Genomic DNA, 27,962 nt, shown 5'->3' with positions numbered 1-27,962 from the left:
TACAGAGGCCGCCACTGACCTAACTGAGTGTGCCTTAATGGTAGCAGGCAACTGCTTGTGAGCTAACTGATAATAGAGTTCAATTGTGGAAACTATCCACCTAGTTATGGACTGGGCTGAAACTTGGAGACCTTTACAAGGCCCATTGTACAGAACGAACAAAGAAGGAGTTTTCCTCCATTCAGCAGACCTCTGAACATAGAAGGATAATGCGCTTCTTACATCCAAACGATGTAATAATCTCTCTAAATCCAAGGAAGGATTCGGAAAAAACACTGGCAGAGTGAGCGGGGACAAATGATGGAACATAGACACTACTTTGGGCAGAAATGGGGCATCTGGTCAGAGTACAACCTGGTCCTTATGAAATTGAAGGTATGGTTGGTCAACCCTCAAAGCCCTCAACTCACTCACCCTCCTGGCGGAGGTAACGGCCACGAAAAAGGCGACCTTCCAGGTCAGGAGATGGGGGTCAATTGAAGCCAAAGGCTCCAATGGCAGTCGCAGAACAGCCAACACCACTGATAGGTCCCAAGCTGGTGACATGACAGGGTCGTCTGGGAACATGTGTGTCAAACCTTTCAGAAAACTTTTCACCACTGGGCCTTTAAATCATGAAGCTTGGTTAGTGGAGGAACACGCCACAATGGCAGCCAAATATACCTTAAGGGATGAAAGTTTTAAACCAGACTCCTTAAAGGACAACAGATTAATTACATACATCTTGTACAGATGGATTAAATGAATCAAACTCATGCAAGGAAGCAAAAAAACAGAAACAAGTCCACTTGTGATCATATGACTTCCACGTGGACTGTCTCCTGGTAGCGACCAAAACTTCCTTACGTCTCAGTGGGAAGTTGGCAGGACCTTCCATGCCATCAGATGGAAGGACTGAACATCCGGGTGAAGCACCCGACCCTTCTCCTGTGACAGCAGGTCCAGCAGGGCAGTTAGGCATTTCCAATCTACCGCCAAGTGTCTCAGGACCGGAAACCAAGGCCTCCTGGGCCACCATGGGGCTATCAGGATTGCCCTGGCCTGATACACCTTCAGTTTGCACAGGACCCTTGGAATAAGGGGAAACGGGGGAAAGACATACAGAAGGGGGGCCACCCAGGATAGGATGAAGGCATTGCCCAGAGAGCCCTTGCCCTCACCTCCCCTGGAGCAACAGAGGGCACATTGCACATTGTCCCAGGAAGCAAATAGGCCCAACGATGGGACTCCCCAATTTACAAATATGTCCCCAGGAACACTCTGGTGCAATGCCCACTCGTGGGAGACCACCATAATTCTGCTCAGAGTGTCAGCTTGGACATTCAGGGAACCTTGTATATGAATCACCTGAGGCGATACTGCATGTGCCATGCACCAATGCCAAAGGTCCAGAGGCAGGAACAGAAGGCTCCTTGAGGATGTGCCGCCCTGTCGATTGACACAGGCTTTCGCCGTTGTATTGTCTGTTTGTATCCCAATCAGGGGCAGGAAGCCTCTGAGAGCATTAAAAATGGCCAACATCTCCAGATAGTTGATGTGTCAAATCCTCTCCTTGGGGGACCAATGTCCACTTAGACAAAACCCTTCTAGGTGAGCGCACCAACCGAGCTCCAAGGCCTCTGTCGTTACTACCCATCGGGATCAAGGGGCCTGAAAGGGAGTACTGACACTCAGGTGCTGAAATGCCATCCACCACTCTGCCGTCACCCATACCCATCGAGGGAGCGTGTGCTCTAGATGTCCCAGATGATGAAGGGGATCGAACACATCTAAAAACCATCTCTGAATGATGAGTATTTGAAGACGCGCTTGAGGCAGCACGTATGTAGTAGCCACCATGTGCCCCAATAGGCACTGCACTGAGAGCATAGTCTGTGGACCTTCGGCTAAGAAAACGGCTGCCAGCTTCTGGAGAGTATCTATGAGGCCCACCAGAAGGAAGACTTTTTCCAAGGTCATGTTGAATATCAGCCCAATGAACTGAATTTGGTGGGTTGGTTCCAAATGAGATCTTTTGAAATTTATTTGGAAACCCAGATCCTGCAACATATCTACTACGATCTCAAGGGCATCCAGGATCGTCTGTCTGGTGCTTGCCAAGATGAGCCAATCGTCTAGATACAGCAGAACCTGCAATCCTCGCTCCTGCAGGAAAGCCACTACCGGGGCCAGACATTTTGTAAAAACCCTCGGCACCATTGTGAGGCTGAATGGCAAGACTTTGAATTGGTAGGGGATCCCCCCAATCTGAAACCGCAGGAAGCGTCAATGCTGAGGGCATATTGAGATATGATAATACACATCTTTTAAGTCCAGGGAAACCATCCACATCTTCTTTTCCAGGATGGTCATAATGGTCGATACCGACAGCATTCGGAACCTCTTGTAGACCAAATATTTGTTCAGGGCCCTGAGGTCTAGTATAGGGTGCTGACTTCCATCCAGTTTTGGCACAAGAAAGTACCAGGAATAGAACCCGGGGCTGTCAGGGTTGGCGACCTTCTCGATCGCATCCTTTGACAGGAGAGCAGTGACCTCCTGGTTCAACTCCGGGGTGCAAGGAGTCACCACAATCCTGGACACCGGCTGCATCTTGCAAAACTCCAAAACCAAATGAATGATTGTAAAGACCCACTGGTCTGTAGTCACTTTGTCCCAGCACACCGAGAATGGGGCCAAGTGAGTCCTGAAGCACCTCAAGCCATTGCTTCTTTTGGAAGGCATTCAGGCGCTGTTTCTGAAAGGCTGGCTTATTGGGCTGGCTGCCCGACTTGTATCTTGACTGGAACTTGGTCCCATGAAAAAGACCATTCTGAAGGCGACTGCTGCTGGGAAGGGGGCTTCTACGGTTGATAAGGCGACCACTTGGCAGTTCTCTGCTGTTTGGTAGCTGATGAAGCATATGACATGGAGCTTGCTGTGCACCTCAATTTCTGAACCTTCTGGAGCGTGTCATCAGTCTGCTCTAAGAAGAGGCTAAAGTCCTTAAAGGGCAGGTCCTCGACCCTAGCACGGGCCTCATAGTTTAGTCCCGATGAACACAGCCAAGCATGTTGTCTGAGCGCCACAGATGTGGCCATCACCTTAGCCACACATTCTACTGAATGCCAGGCCGAATAGAGCTCCTGTTTCACCACCTGAATGGCCTCAGAGGAAAATGCTTTTGCTGGATCCCTCTTGTCCTGTTGGAGGAGATCCAGAAAAGGACCCACCTTTTCCCACAAAAAGTGGTTATATTGGGCGTTAAAAGCCTAATAATTGGCTACCCTTAAGTGGAGGGCTGAGGCCAAATAAAGCCTCCTACCGAAGGAGTCCAATTTTCTGCCTTCTTTGTCACTCAGTGCCGACTGGCTGTGACCTCTGGTCCTTTGCAAGGATGACCCCACAACAATAGAATTCAGTGTGGGATGATTTTTCAAAAAGGTTGTATCATCCTGTAGTTGCAACTGGTAGAAATTCTCCAAATGCCTGTTAGACTGAGAGAGAGTTGCTGACTTCTTCCAGTGAGCCAGCAAAATCTTTAACAATGCTGAATTCAGGGGCAAGGCAGCTGGTACCTTGGCCTCCAAATCAATAAGGCTGAACAATGGGTCCAGTTCTCCCTTCTGCTGGTTACTGAGGCACACACCCACGGCCGAAGCCATTTGGGCCACATAAGCGGAGTATAGCTTGTGGTCCTCTGATGGGGAGACAGACTTTGAGTCAGACTGTATGTCGAGCGAGGACGAGTCCAGGGAAACAACTTCAGAGTCCTGGGAGCTAACATCACTCTCTGGGGGAGCCAAAGAGTCCTGTGCCATGGGTGTTGAACCCGAAGGGGAGCCTGGTTTGCTGCCCGGATTGTCCGGTATCGAACCAGAAAGTTCTGCTGGCAGTACTTGGACCGGCACAGTAGCCCGATATATGACTGGAACCGAAGGGGGCGGTTTGCAACACTTGTGTCAATCCCTAGAGGAGTGTTGTGGCGATTGGGAATGTAGCCTTCCTTCCAAGTGTGAGGGGGGTTCACGCCAAACCCTCATTATTATGGGTTTCTCATATGTGAGACTTTCTGAGAAACGGGATCCATAGCGGGGTCTAACATAGTCCGAATAGTCAGACCAAGAGTCCACTAAGTAAGTAAGTAAGTAAATTTATTACGGTCCTTAGACCAGCTTAACATTTAAAGATAGTCCACTTGGTATTGATCGCACGATCCAGAGTCTTGGAGCCACACACCGTTACAAGGCTCAATGTCAACCAAGGGAGAGCGATAGTCCGGCGCCTGGTATTGATCGGGATATGACTGATCACGACGGTCCCAGGACCAATCCTGCCTGTACGCTGAGGAGCGTTCTTCCGAGTCCCAACGGGCACCACAGTCTCTAAGAGGAACACTTCGAGGGGGAACTTTGAGGGGGTGACTGGTGCATAGGCACCCATGATGAGTCTTCTGAGGGCTTGGTTGGAGAATAGTCCTCTTTCTTCGATGAAGCATACCCTGGTTCATCCGACGCCACCAAACATTCTCTACTCAGTCTAGCCCAATCATGGCCCAAGTCCAATAACTCTGCAGCCACAGGTGAGCTAGACCTTGCTGACACCGACAACTTCTGTATGGGATGATCCAAAGCCACTTTAGTCTTTTGGGGCACAGGGGCTTCTGACACAGGAACCTCCACTGTCCTCTTCTTCTTGGATATAGGAGGGAGGTGTCTACCCACCGGCAAGTCACAATGCAACTTCAGCTTCTTCTTTTTTATCTTCAGTACCAATCCCGAGGAATTTGGGGAGGACTTTGGTACCACAGGTGCTGGATGCTGAGAGAGGTCTTCCGAGCGCACAGTGCCGTCGAAGGCTGAGCAGCAGAGGATGCCGAAACCAGTACCGGGGTCGGGTTTTCGACCTCCACAGGAGTTGACACTGTACGCTCCAATTGTACCGATGAAGCAATTTTTATGGTCCACTTCAACAATAAGGCTTCAGAGGAACGGAGAGCCAGATCCCACAGGACTGCGTGCAGGTGAGAAGCCCTATTTTTGTGAGCCTGCTTCGTGAACTTCTGGCAGTGAAGACAGGTCTCGACAATGTGGGATTCCCCCAAGCACAAGAGACACTCAGTATGAGTATCGGGGGAAGGAATCTTAGATCTGCATCGGGTACATTTTTTAAAGTTCGTTGTGCCCGGCATAAACGCTGAAGGCCAGCCGGCCACCATGCTCCGTCCTGGCCGGGATCGGAACTCTAAGGAAGGGAAAAACCTGGGGGGGAAACAAAACACCAAGGGGGAAAACCGTGACTACGTGAAAGAAATAAAGAAGAAATAAAGGAAGAAATGAAAATTTGTAAAGAAGCAGGGAGAAAACAACAAGGGCATAGCAAGATCCTACTCGTTGCTGAGCTACAGACTCCACACTGTTCAGTGAAGCGCAGGCGAAGAAAGATTGAGGGGATAAGCAGGAGAATTGAGCTTGTTAGGTTCCGATGAGATCTCTGTGCAGTCGCATAGCCCATTTGCGATGTCGAAGAACTACGTCAAAGACCACGTCGAAGAATTGCTGCAAACAGCTCGCATAGCCCATTTGCTATGTCGAAGAACTACATCAAAGACCACGTCGAAGAATTGCTGCAAACAGCTCCAACTGCAAAAACGATTGGCGCTGTTGAGGTAGGAAGGGGCTGTTCACTGTAAGAACTGTAAGGGGCTGTTCACTGTAAGACCCACTGTAAGAGTGGGTCCTGAGGCTCCTCATGAGCTTCTTTACCCTTGTTTTTCCTCTCCTACCCAGCTTTGTATGGTCATGTGAATGACGTTCTTATCTATCAAAAACCTAATATATAGGTTAGAAATGCAATGCAGAATCAGCATTCCTTCACAGGTTTAATCATCTGCTAGAAGTCATTTCTACTAATCATCTGCTAGAAGTCATCAGCTTGGTAATATTCATGTAGTTACCCTTCTCACCAACAAAATGGAGCAGGGAACAGGAGGGCTGGGGAAACTTGTACAAGATGGCTTCAACTTGATTCAAGACATGACATGGGGATATTTATCACTGTGAACATTATACTATGCAGACCAGTTCAAATCCATACCTATACAAATTATTAAAGGTTTCTTACATAGGTTACATAGGAAGATGTCTTATACAAATCAGACCATTGGTCCTCCGTATTATCTACGCTGACTAGCAGAGGCTTTCCAGGATTTTCAGACTTTGCAATCCTACCTCGAGATACCAAGGAATGAACCTAGGACCTTCTGTATGTAAAGCAGATGTTATTCCACTGAGCTATACTCATTCCTTATGCCTCTGCACAGGCATATCATCATAGCACACTTATACCTCCCTCAGTTCCTTCCACCAAATCTATATATGCACATCTGACATCATTTCACATTAAGTATGTTCAATGATTCTGAAGTACATCTATAAGCTCCATAAAACTATAGATATCCAGATCCAGCACTCTCACATGAAAAACTTCCTCATTCACTTCAGTAGAGATGACAGCTCCATCCATGCAAAAAACACATATATGGGAGCTTTCCTCTCCAGTTAGTTAACAGGAAGACTACTCATGCAAGGGTGTTGTGTTTTTTTAAAAAAGTAATAATGGTTTTTCCTTTGCTATCAGCTTTAAAAGTATTGACTTGCTGCCCTTAAGAAAAGGAAAGTCCTGAATGAAGGTAAAAAAATAACACGGAGAATAACTACATGCAAAATATATACATGCAAAAACTATGTGAGTTCAAACAAATATTGATTTTTTATGAAACTGCTGAAGAGTGAACCTGACCTGACAAAAACGTAATATAACAAGAGGATTTGTAAATTACCTGTATTTTACTTTGTGTAACATACTATTCTTATTAAACTATTTGAAAATTCATTTTTCCCAATTTAACTCTGCATAGAAATGGCATTCCACCTCTACCGTCAAATTCCACAGTCTCATTATGGCTGCTACCGTGTTTGAGTAGAGGTTTCAAACCATGCTGCACTACAGGAGAAACAACACTTTCTACATAATTTGATTATGTTGTTTCATAATTTGAAATGACACTTTCTACATAATTTGAAATGTCGCCATCCCCAAACAGAACGGAGTGTGATCAAAATATATGCCACCCCAGGCTCAAATGCTCAGTGGATAACAGTGTTCCTAGAATCATTGCACAACCAGAAAATAGCCAAGCCTTCACTGTCTAGCTGTCGTCTGCCTATTTTCTTCCTGGTTTTCATATCTGTTGAATGGATGCTGTGTTTACAATAAAGTTGCAGCCTATTTCTTCCTAAAACTGTGGACTATGAATGTATCCTTACCCCTCTTTTGCTCCAGTGAGGCACAATTATGTTCTTAGCTTTAATTATTGCTTCTCCATAGTAAAAACAACACTAAGCCACATAATCATTGTGAAATCTTCACTCCTTAAGTTTCTGTTTTAGCTACAAACAAGCAACACATGTTATAAACCTTTCAATCAACTCTAGAATCTTCCAGAGAAGTAAATACAAACATAACAGCATTTGGAATTTTTTAAAAAAACAACAAGACATTTACCATGACACTTCCCGTTCCAGCCTCTGAATCCATCTCTGCAGGGGACACACTGGTAAGAACCAGGAGAATTAACACATTCTGCATCTGGACAGGTATGTGGAATTGAGCATTCATCAATGTCTTTAGGAAAAAAACAAATCTAGGTTAATTTTAAAAATAATCATCAAAGAATAAGATAATCTTAATACTGCAGCAGCATAACAATTATGAAGTTTTAACATCAGCAGTGCTTATCAGCAGTGAACAGCAGTGATGATGATATATAAAATCACTTTTTAATTTAAAAACCTCCCCTCCCATTAATTAAAACTAGACCGAATAGACCTTATGGAAAAATACATTAGCTTAAGAAGTATTTTCCGATATAAAATGCTGGAAATTATTATTTACAGGTACATAAATAGTATGAATACAAAGATGTTTATACTAAAATCAAATAACTGCTTATCACTTTAATTTATGATTAAATGTATGTTGGCTTTTCTTTTTAAAACAGGGGGAAACACATGCCAAAACCCAACTTTACATGCTTCAAAAGTCAGACGTGCTGGGACATTTTGTTCTACGAAACTGCAGATTTTTGCCAACATTATATTCCAAACCACAAATGGATTCCTTTGTGACTCCCATTATTACATAATCGTAACAAGTGAATTTTACTGCGGACAGCAACTTTATACATAATTTCAAGGGAATAGATTCAATCAAACAGATAGTGAGACTTCCAACTAGGGGGTATTAATTATTTCCAATTCTAAAACTGAATAGCTTTTGCTTTTTCCCACTGATTTTGAGAAAGGGAAGGTAATTCACCCAGTATCAGTCAATAAGTTAATTAATTAGTTAATTATTTTTGTACACAGCCCCAAACTTCTTTCTCTGGGTGTTTTTACAGCAACATAAAATAAATTAAAACAGAAATTAAAACCTGAAAACAATTTAAAACCACAAGTCTAATTTAAAAGTTTGGGTGAATTTCTAAAAGTTGTCAGAGATGGGGAGGCTATTTCAGCAATGAGCACATTCCAGAGTCTCGGGGCAGCAACAGAGAAGGCCTGTTCCTGTGTAGCCACCAGATGAGCTGGTGGCAACTGCAGACAAACCTCTCCGGATGATCTCAATGGGTGATGGGGATCATAGTGAAGAAGACGTTCTCTTAAATACCCAGAGCCTAAGCTGTTTAGGCTTTATAGGTTATAACCAGCAACTTATATTTTGCCTCAAAACTTACTGGTAGCCAGTGTAGTTATTTTAATAGAGGAGTAATATGGTCTCTCTGAGATGATCTAGAGACCAACCTGGCTGCCACATTCTGTAACAACTGCAGTTTCTGGACTACATACAAAGGCAGCCCCACAGAGTGAACATTCAAGTCTGGAAATTCAGCATGTGTACCACTGTTCTGAGGTCATTCATCTCAAAAAACAGACACAGCTGGAGAATCAGCTGAAGCTGATAGAAAGCACCTCTGGCCACTGCCTCTACCTGAGACACCAGGGAGAGGTTTTGATCCAGAAGCACTTCCAGAATGCGTACCTGTTCCTTCTGGGCAGTGTGACCCCATCCAGATCCAGCAGATAAAAAAGGTCTCCTGAGTTCTAGCCCCACAAAATAAGTACCTCTGTCTTAATTGGATTCAATCTCAGTTTGTTATCCCTCATCCAGCCCATCGCCGCCTCCAGGAAGGCAATACAGGGAGATTATGCCTTCTCCTGATGATGTTGACATGAAGAAATAGATTTGGGTGTCATCAGCATATTGATAACACGAAGCACCAAATCTCCTGATGATCTCTCCCAGTACTTTCATGTAGATGTTAAAGAGCATTGGAGACAGTATGGAGCCATGGGGGATGCCATATAAACATTCACATTTTGAAGAACAACAGTCTCCAAGTGACACCATCTGGAATCTGCCCAAGAGGTAGGAGCGGAACCACTGCAAAGCAGTGCCTCCCACCCACTATCCCTTCAGACGTTCCAGAAGGATGCTATGGTAGATAGTATTGAAAGCCGCCAAGAGATCCCAAAGGACCAACAAAGTCACACTGCCTCTGTCAATTCCCCTTTGGAGATCATCCATCAGGCCCACCAAGGCAGTCTCTAGCCCACAGCCCACCAGAAAACCAGTTTGAAATGGGTCTGGATACTCAGTTTCCTCCAAGACTTCCTGGAGCTGGGAGGCCACCACCCTCTCAATTACCTTGCCCAACTACGGAAAGCTGGAGACAGGCCTGTAGTTGCTTAACTCTGAGGGATCCAATGCTTCTTCAGAAGAGGTCTAAGTATTGCCTCCTTAAGACAGGAAGGCATCCTGCCCTCCCTTAGAGAAGCATTTATGATCTGTACCAGGAATTCTACAACAACCCCCCTACCTAATAGTATAATCCATGTCGGACAAGGTTCAAGAGAAGATCTGGAAGGCTGCACCATTCCAAGCAGCTTGTCCACATCCTCGGAAGTCACAAACCGAAACTGATCCAGCCTAACCACATAAGAGGAGTCACTGGACAACTCCACATCATAACTCTGAAGTAATTGTGGGGTCAGAGTCTAAGTCAGCCTGAATATGAGAGATTTTATCCACAAAGAATTCTTTAGAAACTTCACAAAGGGTGACTGATGGTTCCAAATTCTCATTCAATGGAGAAGAGGCATGTACTAGTCCTCTCGCAACCCTGAACAACTTTGTTGGACCAGAGCTTGTGGATGCAATACGGGCAGAAAAGAATTGCTCCTTTACAATTCACATACTGCCTGAGCATTGTCTTCAAATGACCAGTACCACAGTACTTCCTATCACTGAGATATGGTACTAGTGTCGCTTTGCTATCCATGTTGATCAGGCTAATGGCAAACAGACGTGCTTGCCAAAGGTACATCAATGTTTCCTGCAGCAAACACATAAAGTGTGAATGGCGTATGCACATTCTTAAACACTTGTGTTCATGAACCTAGCTGGCTACTGCTCCTGGTGTGCATGGACCTGGCTGCGTGGACCTGGTGCGTCCATGACAAATATTCCGGCATAAAGAGGAAGACAAACTATATGACTTAAAGAAAGAGTGTGGTGAGAAACAGATTCTTAGAAAAGTGGTTCTGAGTCTACCATTTCTGTGTTCTCAAATAGAAGTTGATACCCATGGCACAACTTCTTTGTTTTTTGTAGAGGAATTTCAAATAAGGGGAGGAAGGATTGTAGAGCTCAGTGGTAGAGTACATGCTTTGCATGAAGAATGTTCCAGGTTCAAGCCTTGGCATCTCCAGATTGAGCTGGGGAAAACGCATCTGAATCTTGGCAGAACTGCTGCCAATTAATGTAGACAATATGGAACTAGTTGGACCATGACTCAGCTGAAGTCCCCTTCACAGATGCTGAATAAGGGCTATAAATGACTGTTCCAAAATATCTGTTGTGGCAGAATGAGAACACACCTTCACACTGGTTTCTGTTCATTCGGAATCCACTGTCACAATATTCACATCTGTATGAGCCAATAGTATTGACACAGAGACCTTCCCCACAAGTGTGAGGTCTGGCACATTCATCAACATCTGGAAGGTGAGAAACCAAAATTCATTGCAAAATAAATACAAATGTTAAAAACTGAAACTTTCTCCACATTTGTTTTACAAAATATATATTTATAGAATACTAACTTTCAATTAACAAGTTTCCATGAGCCACTCAAGATGCAGGTTTATTCATTCACAAGAGTGGGCCACTTGTGTAAATAGCATTACATATGAGCTGCGAGTTTATGGATCTGAGCTGCAACAATATCTACAATCTGTCCGGTAACTTTTGGTACGGCAGAGCTCCATAAGTTTCCCAGTTCATTTGGTACTTACAGCCTTCTGCTCTGAACTTATGGCTCCCATTGCACAGGAGAGCCATTTTGACAAAATCACCTGCCAACAAAGATATCGCATGTGGGATGTTTTGCCATAATACCTCCTAGAATTCTCCCTGTACTTAGAATGCTTCCTGAATGGGGCTTGAACTGGAAAAAATTTAAAATAATGTTCTAAATAAAATTGGCTTGTGTATGAGAGAACACAATATTTGCTTTTTACTGAAGTGCAATGCCAGATTTGCCACCCACAGAGTGACCTTATTTGCAATGATCAGCTTACATGATGTGCAATGCAATGCTGATGTTACTGATTGGGTAGTGGTGCTGTGCACATGAAAGCCAGTCCCAGCAACGTTGCACAAAAGCATCATTGCACATTACTTCTTAAAACAGCACATGCCCACGCACAATGGAATTTAACATCAGAAACAATGTAAGCTATGTTGCGGGACTGTGCATGCATTGTTTTAAGTAGTTGTGTTCAGATTACAATAATAACAATATTCAAAGTGTTCTAGGACTTGCCAGAATTTCATATATGATAACCATTTAATTGATCTGTGATCACTGTGATTTGAAAAGCAGTGGACTTGCTCTGATCCTAGACAGTGAGCTCCTGACCAGCAGCCATAATTACTAGTTTAGTCTATGGATGGAGAGAATTTCTCCAGGGAAACATATTTCCTGGGTACAGTTGTGGTAAATCACATGGAGACTATTCTGAATATCTGAACTGGCCAATGAGAGCTGGTCTTGTGGTAGCAAGCACGACTTGTCCCCTTAGCTAATCAGGGTCTGCCCTGGTTGCATATGAATGGGAGATTAGAAGTGTGCACACTGTAAGATATTTCCTTGAAGGGATGGAGCTGCTCTGGAAAGAGCAGAAGGTTCCAAATTCCCTCCCTGGCTTCTCCAAGATAGGGCTGAGAGAGATTCCTGCCTGCAACCTTGGAGAAGCTGCTGCCAGTCTGTGAAGCCAATACTGAGCTAGATAGACCAATGATCTGACTCAGGATATGGCAGCTTCCTCTGTTCCTATGATAGCTCCTGTCCGACATAAATTAAAAACCGTGGTCGACATCCAGACTATGCTACGCTGATGTGCCAATGTTTCCCACTTCACAGTGGGGTAGGGGATATCTTCAATGATATTCTCTTCCCACTGCAGTTAGGTGTGCCTCACAGAACGATGTTCCTGAGACTTCTGCAATCCTCAGGGACTTAATTTTGGAAGGCACAGACAATTGCAGAGCAAAAGGAAGATTATTTAAAACATTTCCTCCACTGTTGTGTGACAGCAGTTCCTGTCTTGTTAGAGCACTGTTAGTCTGGATGTCAGCCATTTTTCTCATTTGAGAGGGGGCAATGATGCTGTTGATTTGTTTTTATAAAACCATTTAATTTATTCTCAAGCAGAGAGAAAAACAAAACATGTTATCCTATTGCATCATATTTTACAAATAAATCATTTTAGGGATACTGTGTAAGAAAAACTTCCCTCTGTAATCCTCTCCACAACTACTACAATACGGTTAATTAAGAAATATACCATGAACCAAATGACAACCTGCTTAAATAGGGTTCGACCCAGGCTCTTAACTATCAGCCCTAACTATTAAGAGTTCATTTTATAAAAAAGCAACAGTAGTTACCAACACAGTCTGTTCCTTGTTCATTGGCCATAAACCCTGCTGGGCAAATGCATAGGAAGCTTCCTTCTGTATTTTCACAGCGTCCAAGGGAACAGAGATGGGGAGTCTCAGTACATTCATTAATATCTATTTAGGAAATAAAAATGCATGAATAGTTAAAAAGTAGTACTCTGTCATGTCCATTACTTGACTCCACCCAAAGCACACGAGACATTAAAGAAAGGGGGAAAAGACAGACTGTATTAGTACAGAGGGAACACCAAAGATTTGATTTAAAAAGCACACTTATTGGCCTAAAGTATGTGAGTATTAATTTTTCTTGGAGAAAAAGGGAACTATACCTCCCTGTAACTGGTGTTCTTTTAGAGAGGATTCATGCATTCATCAAACATGTGGAAGTTGAGCGTTATATATAGTCAGATTTTCGAACCATCTAGAAACCAGGGTTAGTAAGAAAGTCCCTTCTCTTCCTATTACACTGGTTTAACCTGGGTGATCTAAAGAAGCTGACATTACAGTACCTAAAATAAATTCTGATATACTCCTTTCTAGGACTTCAAAGTAGGGGAGCATATAGATGGGCTGTATCACTGTATACAAGTGCTACTTGAAATGCTTCAGTTTACCCATTTACAAGTGGCTAAGTTAAATGAGCATAGCCAAATATGTACCTTTGATTTCAGGGAAATTGATTTTAATAAGCTTAGAGAAGTGCTAGAGATTATTTAATGGCTAGACAAACGAATGAAGAAAAGAGCTCAAGATGGGTGGAAGTTCATGAAAAAGGAGTTACTAAATCTCAAAACTAACTGAGCAAAGAGGCACCTATTAAAGTAGTAGCTTCCTTATACTTAGCAGGCAGAGAGCAACTGTCCCTGTTCAACCTAGCACAGCATTCCCTCCAGCGGCTCTTGCTGGTATTTGCCTTGTGCTCCTTTTAAGACTGTGAACCCCTTTGGGGACAAAAAACCTTCTTACTATTATTGTTCTTCTGTAAAGTAAACCACTCTGAATTTGTTTGTTGTGCTGAAAAGCAATATGTAAATAATATTGACGATAGGAAGGGAGGGGAATTTCTCATACCAGAACACTTTGTTTGTTGATCATTAAGCCTGTATCCCTCAAAGCAGAGGCAGGTGTATCCCACTGGCAAGTTAACACAATATCCTGCTCCACAGATATCAGGGTTCACCGTGCATTCATTGATTTCTGAATAAAAAAGACAAACCTTTAACAAACCATTTAGGACATTCTAGATACCCTACAGTTATTATCACTTTAAAAGAAAAGAAAAGACACCTTTTGTGACAATGTTGTTAAGAAACACTGTGTCTACAATAGTCTATGTAAAAGAAAAAACCCAAAAGGACCTCCTGCAAAGTCTTCCTTTCCTTCATATTAATATGAAAATTTAAACTGCAAATTAAGTACAACATTGTAAAGGCCACTGTGCTGATTACTGCTCTTCAGGAAGTTTCTCCATGTGCCAGCACAATTTTCTTCTGACTGTGTTTCCTCACACTGTCATGTTATCAGGTCTAGAGTTGTCAAATTATTAAATCATTAATCAGACAAATTGGAAAAAGTGGCCTGGCAGGTGGTGTGGCAGTGGTATTATGATTTATAACAATGTAATACTGTATTCACAACAGCAACAGTGTAGCCTCAACAGAAGTAAGTGGAGGCAGTACCTGCCTACATTGTAAGACATGGCTGAAGCCTGAAGGCACTGACAAATTAGTAACAAGGGCAGCATATGGAAGAGTTAGATACCAAGAAAGAGCTGCAGGAAAGGTGAGACCATGATGGTTCCAAAAAGATGAGGTTAGGATGGTTCAAGAGAGGCTCTTTTGGAGATAAATCTTGAGGAAGGACTTGAAGGAAGAATAGGAAGCAAACTGCATTGAAAACAAGAAGGCTGTTCAAGGCATAGGGAACAACATAGTAGATTATTTAATGTTTAAAAAGGATATATGTGTCAATTTATGAACGACTGCAAACTTATACCTTATTATTGTTTATCTTTTGTAATCTCTCAGGATATCTCATATTATTTGAACATGGATAATGGAGTCTCAGAGCATGCCAATACATCAGAGGGTTTTATATAATTTTAATTTCCTGCTGGTTGTACTCTAGAATTTCCAGTTCAACTCTTATTTTCTGAAGTGGGTGGATTAAGAAGCAAACCGATTCATTCTAGCCTATTTGAGGGGACAAGGATCCAGAAAGCTCCTAGATTTCCAAAGCTCATGTAACTATATGAGCAGTTTCTCTACCAACATCCTTTCCCTTTGGTGTGGAAACACATAAGCCAAGATACATGCAGAAGAAATGTAATGCTCCACCTTTAATCTTAATGTGGACTGTTAAATCCTCTTCAGTGTCAAATACATTCTGAAGTAATTGAAACAAGCAGCAACATGATTGCAAAGACAAAATATACTATTTTTCAGCTACAGATAAAACAGTAGCTTAGATATATAGATATATTAGATATATACAAAAATCAGAGCAATGCTTAACTCAAGTTTCTAGACATTTTGTATCCTGCTACCAATTTAATTAATTTGTAGATAAATCATTTTCTAACTGGGTACCCTGCAGCAGCTTGCCTGCCTGCTGATCATACAGGCTTGCAGCCAGCCTGCCTGATCTCTTGTTGTATGGGGGCAGGGGCGGTGGCATTGAGGGCCAGGTGCAGCTGGGCTTGTGCTGTCTGTCCACACCTACTCTCTGAGTTGAAATAGGGGCGGCTGCAAGGGAGCTCCGCCGCTGCGTGAGTAGCACTAGAGACACACACAGACTAAAACATGGGGTGGGGGGGAGGGAGAGACAGAGACACCTCCCCCAGCTGAACAGTGACTACAGGCATGGGTGGAGAAAGAGGGGCAGAGGCAAACAGTAGTGCCAGGCAAGCGCCTGCAGCAAGCCAGCTAGCACGCACCTCTCTTGCTTGCCACTGTGCACACACACCCCGACAGAGAACCACCACCAGTCCAGTCCAGAGAACAGCAACAGGTAGTATGAGAGTGAGTGAGAGGAGGTTAGTGCATTCAGCTAATTGAAGAGGCAGGACTGCAAAATGTGGTATCTGCAGGTCAGTGGGAAGCATCTTATTCAGAATTTCTTCTAAAAATACAAAAAAGAAAGTTTCCATCTTTTCCTGAGCATAAAAAAATAGTGTATTGCAGCTCAGCTTGTGGTGGCCGCAAGGCCTATATGTCCAGGCTCCAAAATTACCTAGGTGCACCTCTGGACATCAGAGTGGCTTAGCAGGCAGTCATAATATCCTGCAACTCAGTCTTCAGAAGAGCCAGATTTTGGAACCCTGGCCAATCACCAGACTAAGACCCACTTGTTAGGACCCTGCACAAAAGCTGCTTGAACCCCGCAAGACTAAACCCCTTGAGAAACACCATGATCTCAACCCAAAACTCCCTGATCTCTCACATCTTCTCACCAAACATTGTGGTGGACCTATTAAGAAACAACTAAACAGCAGTGGAATAAAAGACTCCATGCTAGGAAGCTATCCCTGTAAGAAAGATCTTTACTCTGCAGACAGTGGGCAGAGTCGGCAGACCTAAAACTTGTAGGAGGGCTTGTATAAGGGCTCAGTCTGGGTCTGTAGCTCATGCCTTGTTGACAGCTTCCTCTTTCAGAAGGTGGAGGAAGGAACAAAGGAACTGGTTATCCTTGACTTGATCCTAACCAATAGGAACATAGGAAGCTGCCTTATACCAAGTTAGACTGTTGGTCTATCTAGCTCAGTATTATCTACACAGACTGGCAGTGGCTTCTCCAAGGTTGCAGGCAGGAGTCTCTGTCAGCTCTGTCTTGGAGATGCCATGGAGGGAATTTGGAACTTTCTGTATGCAAGCATGCAGATGCTCTTCCCAGAGCGGCCCCATCCCCTGAGGGCAATATCTTAAATGCTCACATGTAGGAAGAGTTGCCAATAAGGTTATAGCAGGGGAGACCTTAGGAGAAAGTGACCATATACTTTTTGAATTCTTAGCTAAAGATGAGCATGCCTTGGATTTCAAGAAAACAAACTGTAATACATTCAGGGAAGTAGAAGGTAGGATTCCACAGCTTGAAAAACTAATGGAGAAAGGAGCCCAAAATGGATGGGAGTCCTTGAAGAAAGAATTAGTAAAGGTGCATTTACAAACAATCACAACAAAGGACAACAGGAGACATTTAAAAAAGCCAATGTGACTGCACAAAAAGCTTAGTAATGAAAATAAGTTTCTGCTTAGTAATAAATTGTAAATAAAAAAATACACATACAAGAAATGGAAGGAAGAACAGATAACCAAGGATGGATATAGATGAGTAGCCCAGACTTGTAGGGACAGTGTCAGGAAAGCTAAACCTCAGAACAAGCTGAGGCTGGTGAGGGATGCTGAACAGACAAGTCTTTTCCAAATATGTTCACAGTTAGAAGAAAAGGAAGGACATGGTAAGCGGATGACAAAGAGAAGGCACGGCTACACAACTGTAGCCATGTTGTGTAGCCATGTTGAGAGCCAGCGTGATGTAGTGGTTAGAGTGCTGGACTAGGACTGGGGAGACCCGAGTTCAAATCCCCATTCAGCCATGAGACTTGCTGGGTGACACTGGGCCAGTCACTTCTCTCTCAGCCTAATCTACTTCACAGGGTTGTTGTGAGGAGAAACTCAAGTATGTAGTACACCGCTATGGGCTCCTTGGAGGAAGAGCGGGATATTAATGTAACAACAACAACAACAACTCATATTTTGCTTCTTTTCACGTCTTCAAGCTTAGATGAATTGGTTCTGGGTAAAAGAACCATATACTCTTATACCATATAAAAGAAAATATACTCTTAGAATCTCTAATTCAAAATCTCTGAGAACAGGTGAGCTGCCACAAGACTGGAGATGGACAAATGTTGTTCTAATCTTCAAAAAGAGGGAAAAGGAGAATTTGGGAAACTACAGACTGGTCAATTTTACTTCAATACCAGGGAAGATAACTGACTGGATTATAAAGAAAAACAAAAAACCCCTTATAAGCGCTTTGATATTGACACAATGATTAGCGAAACCCCACAAAGGTTTGCCAAGAATAAATCCTGCCAGACTAATTTTATCTCTTTTAATTGTGTTATTAGCTTAGTGGACTGTGGAATGCTGTGGGAGTAATTTATCTTGATTTCAGCAATACATTTGACAAAGTTCCTCATGATATTTTGCTTAACAAATGGGTCAGATACAGGCTAGATGATAATACTGTCAGATGGATTCACAATTGACTGGATTCAAGTGTCCAGTCTTAAAACTGAAGAATGTAATTGTAACAAATCCAAAGTTCTGCATTAATTGGGGGTGGGGGGGAGGGAATCAAATGTACAGATATAGGATGGTGGATATCTGGCTTGGCAGTAATATATTTAAAAGGGGTCTCAGGATTGTACTCAGTCACAAGCTGGACATGAGTCAGCAGTGAGATCCGCACTCCACAACTTTTGCTTGGGTTTCGTTGCAAATCCACACTGTGGTTGCCCAAAGAACCCTGCCCCCTGCTTCCCTTTTCTGCTCAAGAATAGGAAAGGAAGACAGGGGAGAGGAGATATATTTGGTTGCTACTTAGTTGAGATGTTCCAGATATCATGACCAAGCAGTGATCCCCTGCCCCATTTCCTTTTCTTCCTTTGAACGGGAATGCAAGGCAGGGAGCACGCATGTTCAGCTGCTGCTCATCCACAGTGCCTTGAGAACCCCAGCTGAGCAGCAGTCACATGGAATACTTTTAAAGCAGGAAATAGAGGTGTATAGTGCGCTTATTTGTCTGCCATTCAGCCAGAACACTCTAGGAGGCTCTTCTCACAATTGGTGAGAAGAGCCTGGATGGGGTTTGCGGGGAGAGTGGGCTAAGCCTGCTCTCCCCACAGATGAGCACTCAGTCTGCTCTGGTTCAGCCGCCCACACAACTGCTGGCTCTGTTAGGAGCCGGCGGGGGCTGGGAGGATCGGGGGCCACGCGCCCCCCGGAAGCTCCAGCATGCCCTGCACGAGTGAGACCCCCGAGCCAGGAGGCTGTTTTTTAGCCTCCCAGTCGGGGGTCTACTTGTGAGTTGCCTCAGTGCGGCAACTCATGATTGTAGAGCCCGGGTTAGCGGAGCACCCGCTCTGCTAACCTGGGCTTAGGGGAGGGTTACTTAAGCGGGTTAACCGCTTGGAGGCCACCAGGCTTGCCTGAGAGTCCACTGGTTCTCACGGTCAGGCAAAATCGGGCTAGGCTTACCCAGCCTGATTTCGCCTGATCTTGGGAATAGCCTCTAGGTGTCATAACCCAGTGACTGCTGAACATACTCCCTACCTCTATTTCCCATTCAAGAGCATGGAAATGGAGATGGAAGAGGGCAATTTGCTCACAATCATGAATGCCTCAGCGTGCTGCAGATGTAAAACACTAGTCAGATTTTATCTAGAGTACTGTGTCCATTTCTGGGCACTGCACTTTAGAAGTAAAACTGTTGACAAATTGGAATGACAAACTGGAATGAATTGGCAATATAGATGCTCAGGGGTCTCGAAAATAAGCCCTACAAGGGAAGATTAGCGAACTGGGTTTGTTCAGCCTGGAGAAGACTTACAGGGGGCATGATAGCCCTCTTTGGATACCTGAAGGGCTATATAGGAGAGCACCAGGATTACTTCTCTGATGGCCTAGAGGGAAGGAACAGATCTAGTTACAGAAAGATAAATTTTGCTAGAACATAAAGAGAATCTTCTTTATGTTAAGAGCAGTTTGACAATGCAGTAAATTAGCAAGACGGTGGTCAGCTCTCCAACACTGGAGGTCTTCAAGCAGAGGCTGAACAGCTATCCATCTGGGATGCTCAAGTTATGGATTTCCTGCATGGTGCAGGGAGCTGGAACAGATGGGCCCTCCAACTTTTTTCAGCGTGAGCTGTACTTGGTACTGTGGATTCTGCCTCTAGCCTTATCCCTGTTCTTTGCGTTCTGACTGCCCTTTCATACCTGGTTTAGTGGAGATCTCCCTGCCTATCAGTGGCTTGCCACTGTCCATTGGGTCACAGTCATCTGTTGGGTAAGCTCAGCCTGACTCCTCACTTGCAGGTTCTGACAAGCTAGAACTAGACACTTTGCTCTGATCCACTGACATGGATGTACAGTTACAGCCAGCTCAACTTGTAATTGAAGGTCCAATTAAAAGCTAAAAGGACCCCATACCATGGCAAAATTCCAAGAACTGCACAAAGCAGCCATTTAAAATAATCCTAAAGCCTGCTACACCACAATGGCCAATTTATCCCCTGCTGGTCCTGCACAGAGGCAAGTATTATACCTATGTCATAATTCCCCATTTGTATGGAAGGTCAGACTGTATAAAATCCTGAATCTGCTCTTCTTTCATATATTCTGGTGGCCCCAGAAGTGTATCAATATGTGTCAACTGTGAGGGCTGAGACTCTGAGAAGCTGGAGGGATTATTATTCATGCCTGCTGGACCTTGGCAAAGTCTATAGTATTATATGCTTCACTGACAGCAATGAGAGTATGAAGACACTGTATACGCAAAATGGCTGTCACAGGAACATATTTTCAATTCCCTTCAAAGCATGAAATTGGACTTTTTCACAGCTCCTGCACACTGAGTCTACACTTTCAATTAGCTGTCCACAACCCCAAGATCCCTCTCCTGGTCAGTCACTGACAGCTCAGACTCCATCAGACCCCATATGTGAAGTTGGGTTTTTCTTGCCTCATTATGCATCACCTTACACTTGCATACACTGAACTACACTTGCCATTTTGTTGCCCATTCACCCAATTTGCAGAGATCCTTTTGGAGCTCCTCGTAATCTGTTTTCACTACTCTAAACAGTTCGGTGTCATCTGCAAATTTGGCCACCTTGCTACTTACACCAACTTCTAGATAATTTATGAATAAATTAAAAATTACTGATAGTCCCAGTACAGGTTCCTGGGGAACCTCACTTCTTACTTCCCTCCATTTAGAGAACTGCCCATTTATACCTACCCTCTATTTCCTGTCCTTCAACCAGTTACCAATCCACACATGAAAGTCCAAGTATTATTACCTTTATCCACAAGCCTATTGACACTCTCAAATAACTCCAAAAGGTTAGTGAGGCAAGATTTACCTTTGCAGAAGCCATGCTGCTGCTTCTTCAACAACAGGCCCTGTTATTCTATGTGCATAACCATTTTATTTTTGAGAATGCTTTCCATCAATTTGCCTGGAACAGATGTTATGCTAACTGTCCTGTAATTTCCTGGATGTCCCCATATCCCTTTTTGAACATCGGGTGTTACACTGGCTAATTCACAGTCCTCTGGTACAGAGCCTGACTGTAGGAATAAGTTATATATTGGTCAGCTTCATGGATGATAACCAAATAGGAACTGACTGAGGGAGTGTAACTCTGTTAGTCCTTTTGGATCTCTCCACAGCTTTTGATACTATCAACAATAGTATCCTTCCGGAGCATCTGAGGGTGTTGAGTCACTACTTTGCAGTGGTTGCACTCCTACCTCTTGGACAGATTCCAGATGGTTTCTCTTGAAGACTGTTGCTTTTCAAAATTTGAACTTTTATATGGTGTCCCTTGGGGCTCCATACTGTCTGAAATGCTTTTTAACATCTATGAAACCGCTGGTGGAGATCATCAGGAGATTTGGTGCAGGGTGTTATCAGTATGTTGATGACACACAAATCTATTTCATCAGAAGAAGGCATAACCTCTCTAAATGCCTGCCTGGGGGTGGTGATGGGCTGGATAAGGGATATCAAATTGAGATTGAATCCAGATAAGATGGAGGTACTAATTGTGTGGGGTTGGAACTTGGGAGACATTTTTTGATCTGCCGGCTCTGGATGGGTTCACACTTCCCCAGAAGGAACAGATACGCAGTCTGAGGGTGTTTCTGGATCCAAAACTCTCCTGGTTTCCCAGGCTGAGGCAGTGGCCAGAGGTGCTTTCTATTAGCTTCGGCTGATATGCCAGCTGAGTACGTTTCTTGAGATAAATGACCTCAGAACAGTGGTACACTTGCTGGTAACCACCAGACTTGACCACTGCAATGTGCTCTATGTGAGACTGCCTTTGTACGTAGTCCAGAAACTGCAGTTGGTCCAGAATGAGGCAGCCAGGTTGGTGTCTGGGTAATCTAGGGGACCATATTACTCCTGTTTTGAAAGAACTACACTGGCTGCTGATGTTTCCTGGCAAAATACAAGGTGTTGGTTATTACCAATAAAACCCTAAGCAGGTTAAGCCCTGGGTATTTAAGGGCCTATTCTTCTTCAACATTCTTCTTCACCATGAAGAATGTATTGCTTGGAATGCACTCCCTACTGAAATAAGAGCCTCCGCACCTCTGATAACTTTTAAGAGGGCAATTAATACACATATGTTCACCCAGGCTTTTAATTAGACTTACAGTTTTTAACATTGTGTTTAATTTTAAATTATTTTAATGTTTTAACATTTTAATTTTGTTTTAATTTGTACTGTTTTGTTGTGAACCACCCAGAGGTAGAAGTTTTGGGTGGTATATAAATATGTTAAATAGATAAATAGATACAGACAGATATTTTTGCAAGGAGATTGGCACTTTCACATTTGAGTTCTTTAAGGACTCTCAGGTGGATGTCATCTGGCCCTGGAAATTTGTTAATTTTTATTTTTTACGAACAGTTTAGAATGTCATTTCTCATCACTTTTATCTGCTTCAGTTCTTTAATCTCTGTCCTTGAGAAACTCAGTTTAGGCACATATACATATGCTCAGTATTCTCCACCATGAAGACAGATCCAAATAACCTGTTTAGCTTCTCTGCAATCTCCGTAGCCTCCTTAATAATCCCTTTCTCATCATCTAATGGATCAATCACTTACTGGCAGGGTTCCTGCTTCTGATATATTTAAAGAAGTTTTTGTTATTCCCCTTGATGCTTTTAGCTAAATGTTCCTCAAATTCTCTTTTGTTTTCTTTGTTCCTCAAAATCTCTTTCCCTGCTAGCTAACTGGGCAAAGAGGCACCTTTTTAAGAAGGTGATTCTATTTACCAGGGGGATATCAACTGGCCCTATCCACCCACAGCACGGTACCCTTCCAGGGACTATTGCTAGCTTCTATCTTATGTTTCTTTTTAGATTGTGAGCCCTTTGGGGAGAGGAATCCATCTTTCTTATTCATTCATTCATTCTCAATGTAAACCACTTTGGAAACTTTTGTTGAAAAGTAGTACATTAATATTTGTTGTTTTTTGCCTCCCTTTTTGTTTTCTTGCATTTCTTTTGCCAAAGTTTTTGTTCCTTTCTGTTCTCTTCAACTGGGTAGGCCTTCCAATGTCTGAAGAAATTCTTCTTCCCCTGTATAGCTTTCTTGACTTTGTCAGCCATGCTGGCATTCTCCCCCAGACCTAAAGGTACATTTCCTCCTTTTTGGTATACGTTCTAACTGGGCTTCTATTATTGTGGTTTTAAATAAACTCCATGCATTCTGGAGTGAAGTGACTCTCCTGATTTTCCATTTCAGTTTTCTTTTCACCAAACCTCTCTTTTTAGAGAAGTTTCCTCTTCTGCAGTTCAAAGTGTCTGTGTTATACTTCCTTGGTGATTCTCTCCTCACATGTATGCTGAATTTGATCACACTATGGTCACTGTTCCCTAAAGGTTCTACAACACTGACATCTCACACCAGGTCATGAGCACCACTCAGGATTTTCCAAGGTCGCCTTCTCTCTGGTTCCATAACCAACTGCTCTAGGGCACCGTCACTCAGCTTATCTAGAAATTTGGCCTCTGTCATTACCTGTTCAATATGTAACCTTCTATATAGCAGGGTGGGCCAGACACTGAGTTCATTTTGGGTCACCTAAGGTAATGGGTTCATGGGAATCTACAAGGAAGTAACAGTTGCTAGTGTGGTGGTTTTCTATATATACAGCTGCACTCCTTTAGGAATCCTTTGCCAGCCAACTTGTCATCAGAATGGAAGCTCAACCTATGACTTCTAGATTCTAGCAGATTGTGCCAAGAGCAAACAGTGCCATTAAGGAGACTACCTCAGTATAAACAAATGAAACTATTTAATAAGAAATTTAAAAGTCACTTTTCTCTTGCCCTCAGGATGTGCAATGTTTGCTAATAATGTCAAGATGCACATTCTTTTTATGCACCAGAACATTCTGGCAGATTTCCAAGGACACAGAAAGTTCAATAGTTTGCATTTTCTGTACAATGTCTGCTTCCTAAAATTGCCTTATGGAACCTATTCAATTCGGAAAGTTACTTTACCTCAAGATGTTCTGTCCTAAATGTTGAGAGAAGGCAGCCTTATGGCACTCAGATGAATACTAATGCCACATTTCACCCAGGCAGCACCACGACAGAATATTCAGAACTGAAATTTCTGGGATTTGCAATACAGTATCACCACCACCAAACAACAGCAGCAGCTGCAGCATTAATATTAGTAGAAGGAACAACAGTTATGATTTCCATAGCCCTTTTATTCATGTGCAGAATATTTTACATATTTTGTCCTATTTCTGTGAGGTAAAGAGAGTGACCTGGTCAAGACCACCCAACAAGCACACAGTTGAGTAAGCTAGCTAACAATGTAGCCTACAAATGGTGCTGTATGTGTAAATTCAAAAAGAAATGAAAGCAACTGCTTTTTGATAAACTTAATCACAAATGGAATACTGTCAAATGAGTCAACAAATATAGACAGTTCAGAGACAGAGATAAAAACGGAATTCAGAAATTGCAAAGTATGCTAGAATATATCAGTAGGTTTATAGCAAACCACACAGCTGGTAGTACTTAACTAAGAAAAATCCTCTGCAAAGATAAATTGATGCCAGGAGTATAAAAGAAAGTTCCAGACTCCAGCGGAAACAGAAATATCATAACCAATGTTGCAATTATTTGATCCACTGAAAACTACCATTGCTATCGTCTTTACAGATGCTCATGATAAGATGCTATACCACTCAGGAATGGGAAGGAAGTGTGTGCGTTGTGCACTACATTGTGCAATGCAGAAACAAGTGTGTGTACCAGTTTTAAAAGCTGTAATGCCTGACATATCAAGTTTTCTGACTATTAAATGCATGATGAGAGGACCATAAATTATTGACCATACAAGAAGCTTCCTACAAATTGCAGACAGAAGCCATAAGATGAACACAGTAGGGAAAATACTACAGTCACTAATAACGAAAGCAATGTATACTAAAAAGAAAACGTTAGTATATCTTTTGTGCAGTAATATTTTCCAGAGGTGACTGTGCTTGTAAATCAATGTACTATACACGTATTCCCCCCAAAGTAATTAATCCCAAGCAAGTCAATTTTTAAAAACATCCACATTGTAGTAATTTGGCCTCCATGGAAGATCTGTAAAGTAACCAAAACTATGTTGATAACATGTAAGCCTAAAGAGGTAACTTGAACAATGAGGTGTAAGAGAACGTTGATACGCAAAGTGCAAAAACAGATTATTATATGCATCTCAAAGGGAAATCAAGAAGATAAGAGTAGAGCAGCAACAAGCAACAAATTTCAAATCTCAATTTAGAGGAAATTGTTAACTTTAATCCTTCACCCTGCTCATGACCTGTGCACTGTACATAGTGCACTTGCATTTACAGCTAGCTACTTCAAATATTACTGTTTGAGTGGATGACAATGCAGGTCTTAAATAAACACCATACAAATATAACATCTGAGATGGTCTTACATTGGATCATAGTCAGAGGTTCTCCTAAAATGATCAGTCTGGCATATTTCCATTTCCTGATCATTTGTTAAATCTCTGGATCTGTAACAACATTTGATAGGTCCTAATTAAAGTCCTAAAATACAGGAATTAAACGTGACACTTTTACTAACAGGACCTCCAGCACAGCTATTTTGTGCTTACTCTGACGAGAAGCTCTTATATCACTTCTAGAAGACACTTGGGCTCTGAAGGGGATCTAAATGGTCCACTGCTGGAGAGCAGCCATCAAGAACGCCCTTCAATGTGGCCTCTATAATCAAAATTTCTGCCCCAAAAGAACTGCAAACAGGCCCTCTTACCTGACCACAGAGATTGTGATGGGCTATAAAGAGATGGTTCTTGAGCAGGTAAGATCCAAGTCATTTCAAATATATACTCAAATTAACGTGGTGAAAATTGCATCTAAAGCTGAGGTTACCCTCAGTAAAAATGGCTGAAATTTACTAAAACTTAGTAAAAACTAATGTTACAAAGTCTTATTTTTACACATAATCCAGTTATAGATCATATATTGGAAGCGATTTTAAGAACACTTATGTCTGAAGAGTCTTAATAGTTTTTTCGGAAATCAGTGAGATATCCCAATAACTCACTATGGAGTAAAAGTAGATTTACATGTTCACATACCATGCCTCAGATGTGCCCTTTTCACATGCTTGTTAAATACATGGGTCATGTCACATATATCATTTATGATAACATGCCTCTCTGATAATGGTCCATCAAAAAGCATATTATAAATTATGAATGCAAATACACACTTGCATGTGAAGAGGCTCAAAGTGGTCCTCAGATGCATATAGAAAAATCGCAGTCATGGGATATGAACATGTGAATTCACTCTAACTGGTTCAAGGACCAGGATAATGTAATGTAATGGTTGGCATTCCTCAGTGTGACCTCCTACCCCTCCATTGTTTTCACACACAATTATGTAAGTACACGCTGCATCCTGAACATACGTTCAGAGAGACTGAAAACATTGTTCTGTCCTCCTAAACTGAACTTTTTGGCTCAGTATGTCCTGGTGTTTTGCTGCTTTATACTTTCTGTCCAAGGCTCTCATAGCATTCAGCTGGTTTAGAACATGTACCCATTTGTACCTCTAGCCATTTTTGCATGGAAAATACATGTCATACCTGTAACTTGAGTTGGTGCTATTACTTGACTAGCACTTGAAGTAGAAACATCTGGGCCAACTTCAACAGGCACAGGAGGAGACGTTTTTTCAACTACTACTGTGTGGAAGAAAAGATAGAACTATTTACATAGAAGGAAAATGTGTTTTAAAATACATGCATGGCTTACTGAATTAATCACAAATTGAAAAATGTAGGAAGGACTGCTTCATTTGTTATACTCCTAGCAGGTACATGTTACACATCATCAATGTGTAAAAGCAAAAAGCAAAATAAAAAATAAAAAATGAAGGAACTGCACATTTCCTCTTAGTGGCTGAAACACAAAACACATCTATAGCGCAGTGCAAGATGTATAATCACTTCAATCATTATAGCCTTGCCAGGTGTGAAACACACGTCTCTAATGTGTGCATTGTGCATACTGTTAAGTATGCACAATGGCCCCAGTAAATCTGTTCTATTTTTGAACCATTACAAGCAGTTACAAACAATGACTTCTGAATTATTCACCATTTCAATTACATCTACTTCTTAACGAACATCCTTTCAAACATGTGCATCTCCATTTCCTGCTCATGCACACAGAATTGATGGGCACAATCAACCAGGCACAGCTGCTGCACAACCTCCATTGAGTTCAGTGGACTTATCAGCAGTTCTTGATGGCTTGTGCTCTGTGGCCACAATCCAAAGCCACACAGGACTCCATGAGCACACTGGAGCTCCTGCATAAACATTGGAGCTGCTGCCTCAGGGCACATTATCTTTTTCCAGTCTTCTTTGAAAGATGGAATAAAAATAAAATAAAATAAAATTGCTTACTAAAAATTTTTACCAGCTCATCCTGCCAGATGGGAAGGTTCTTTTCTATGTTCTCTACAAGCCGAGAATGTATTTATAAGCTGAAGTATACATTGAAAAGTACTATCAGTGCGCAGTATAAATAAGAGTA

The 27,962-nt window shown here is 42.5% G+C and overlaps 1 protein-coding gene across 7 annotated transcripts in view; it reads right to left on the bottom strand.

Annotated features, from left to right (window-relative positions):
• Positions 1 to 27,962, bottom strand: part of LTBP1 (latent transforming growth factor beta binding protein 1) — a 348,387-nt gene that overhangs the window by 100,792 nt on the left and 219,633 nt on the right. For 4 of the 7 annotated variants that reach the window (XM_053303830.1, XM_053303852.1, XM_053303867.1 and 1 more), the window contains 5 exons: positions 27,008 to 27,103; positions 14,137 to 14,262; positions 13,054 to 13,179; positions 10,980 to 11,099; positions 7,546 to 7,665 (listed from right to left, as the gene is read on the bottom strand). In XM_053303830.1, coding sequence (XP_053159805.1) covers positions 7,546 to 7,665; positions 10,980 to 11,099; positions 13,054 to 13,179; positions 14,137 to 14,262; positions 27,008 to 27,103 — 588 coding nt within the window. Of the gene's footprint in view, positions 1 to 7,545; positions 7,666 to 10,979; positions 11,100 to 13,053; positions 13,180 to 14,136; positions 14,263 to 27,007; positions 27,107 to 27,962 lie in introns of all 7 variants that reach the window. The other 3 variants (XM_053303824.1, XM_053303841.1, XM_053303859.1) reach the window with 1 other exon arrangement.

This window comes from Hemicordylus capensis, chromosome 1, assembly GCF_027244095.1.
Source record: "Hemicordylus capensis ecotype Gifberg chromosome 1, rHemCap1.1.pri, whole genome shotgun sequence".
NCBI classification, from domain to species: domain Eukaryota; kingdom Metazoa; phylum Chordata; class Lepidosauria; order Squamata; family Cordylidae; genus Hemicordylus; species Hemicordylus capensis.
The sequence above is the reverse complement of the archived record's forward strand: the minus strand, read 5'-3'. Positions and strand labels throughout refer to the sequence as shown.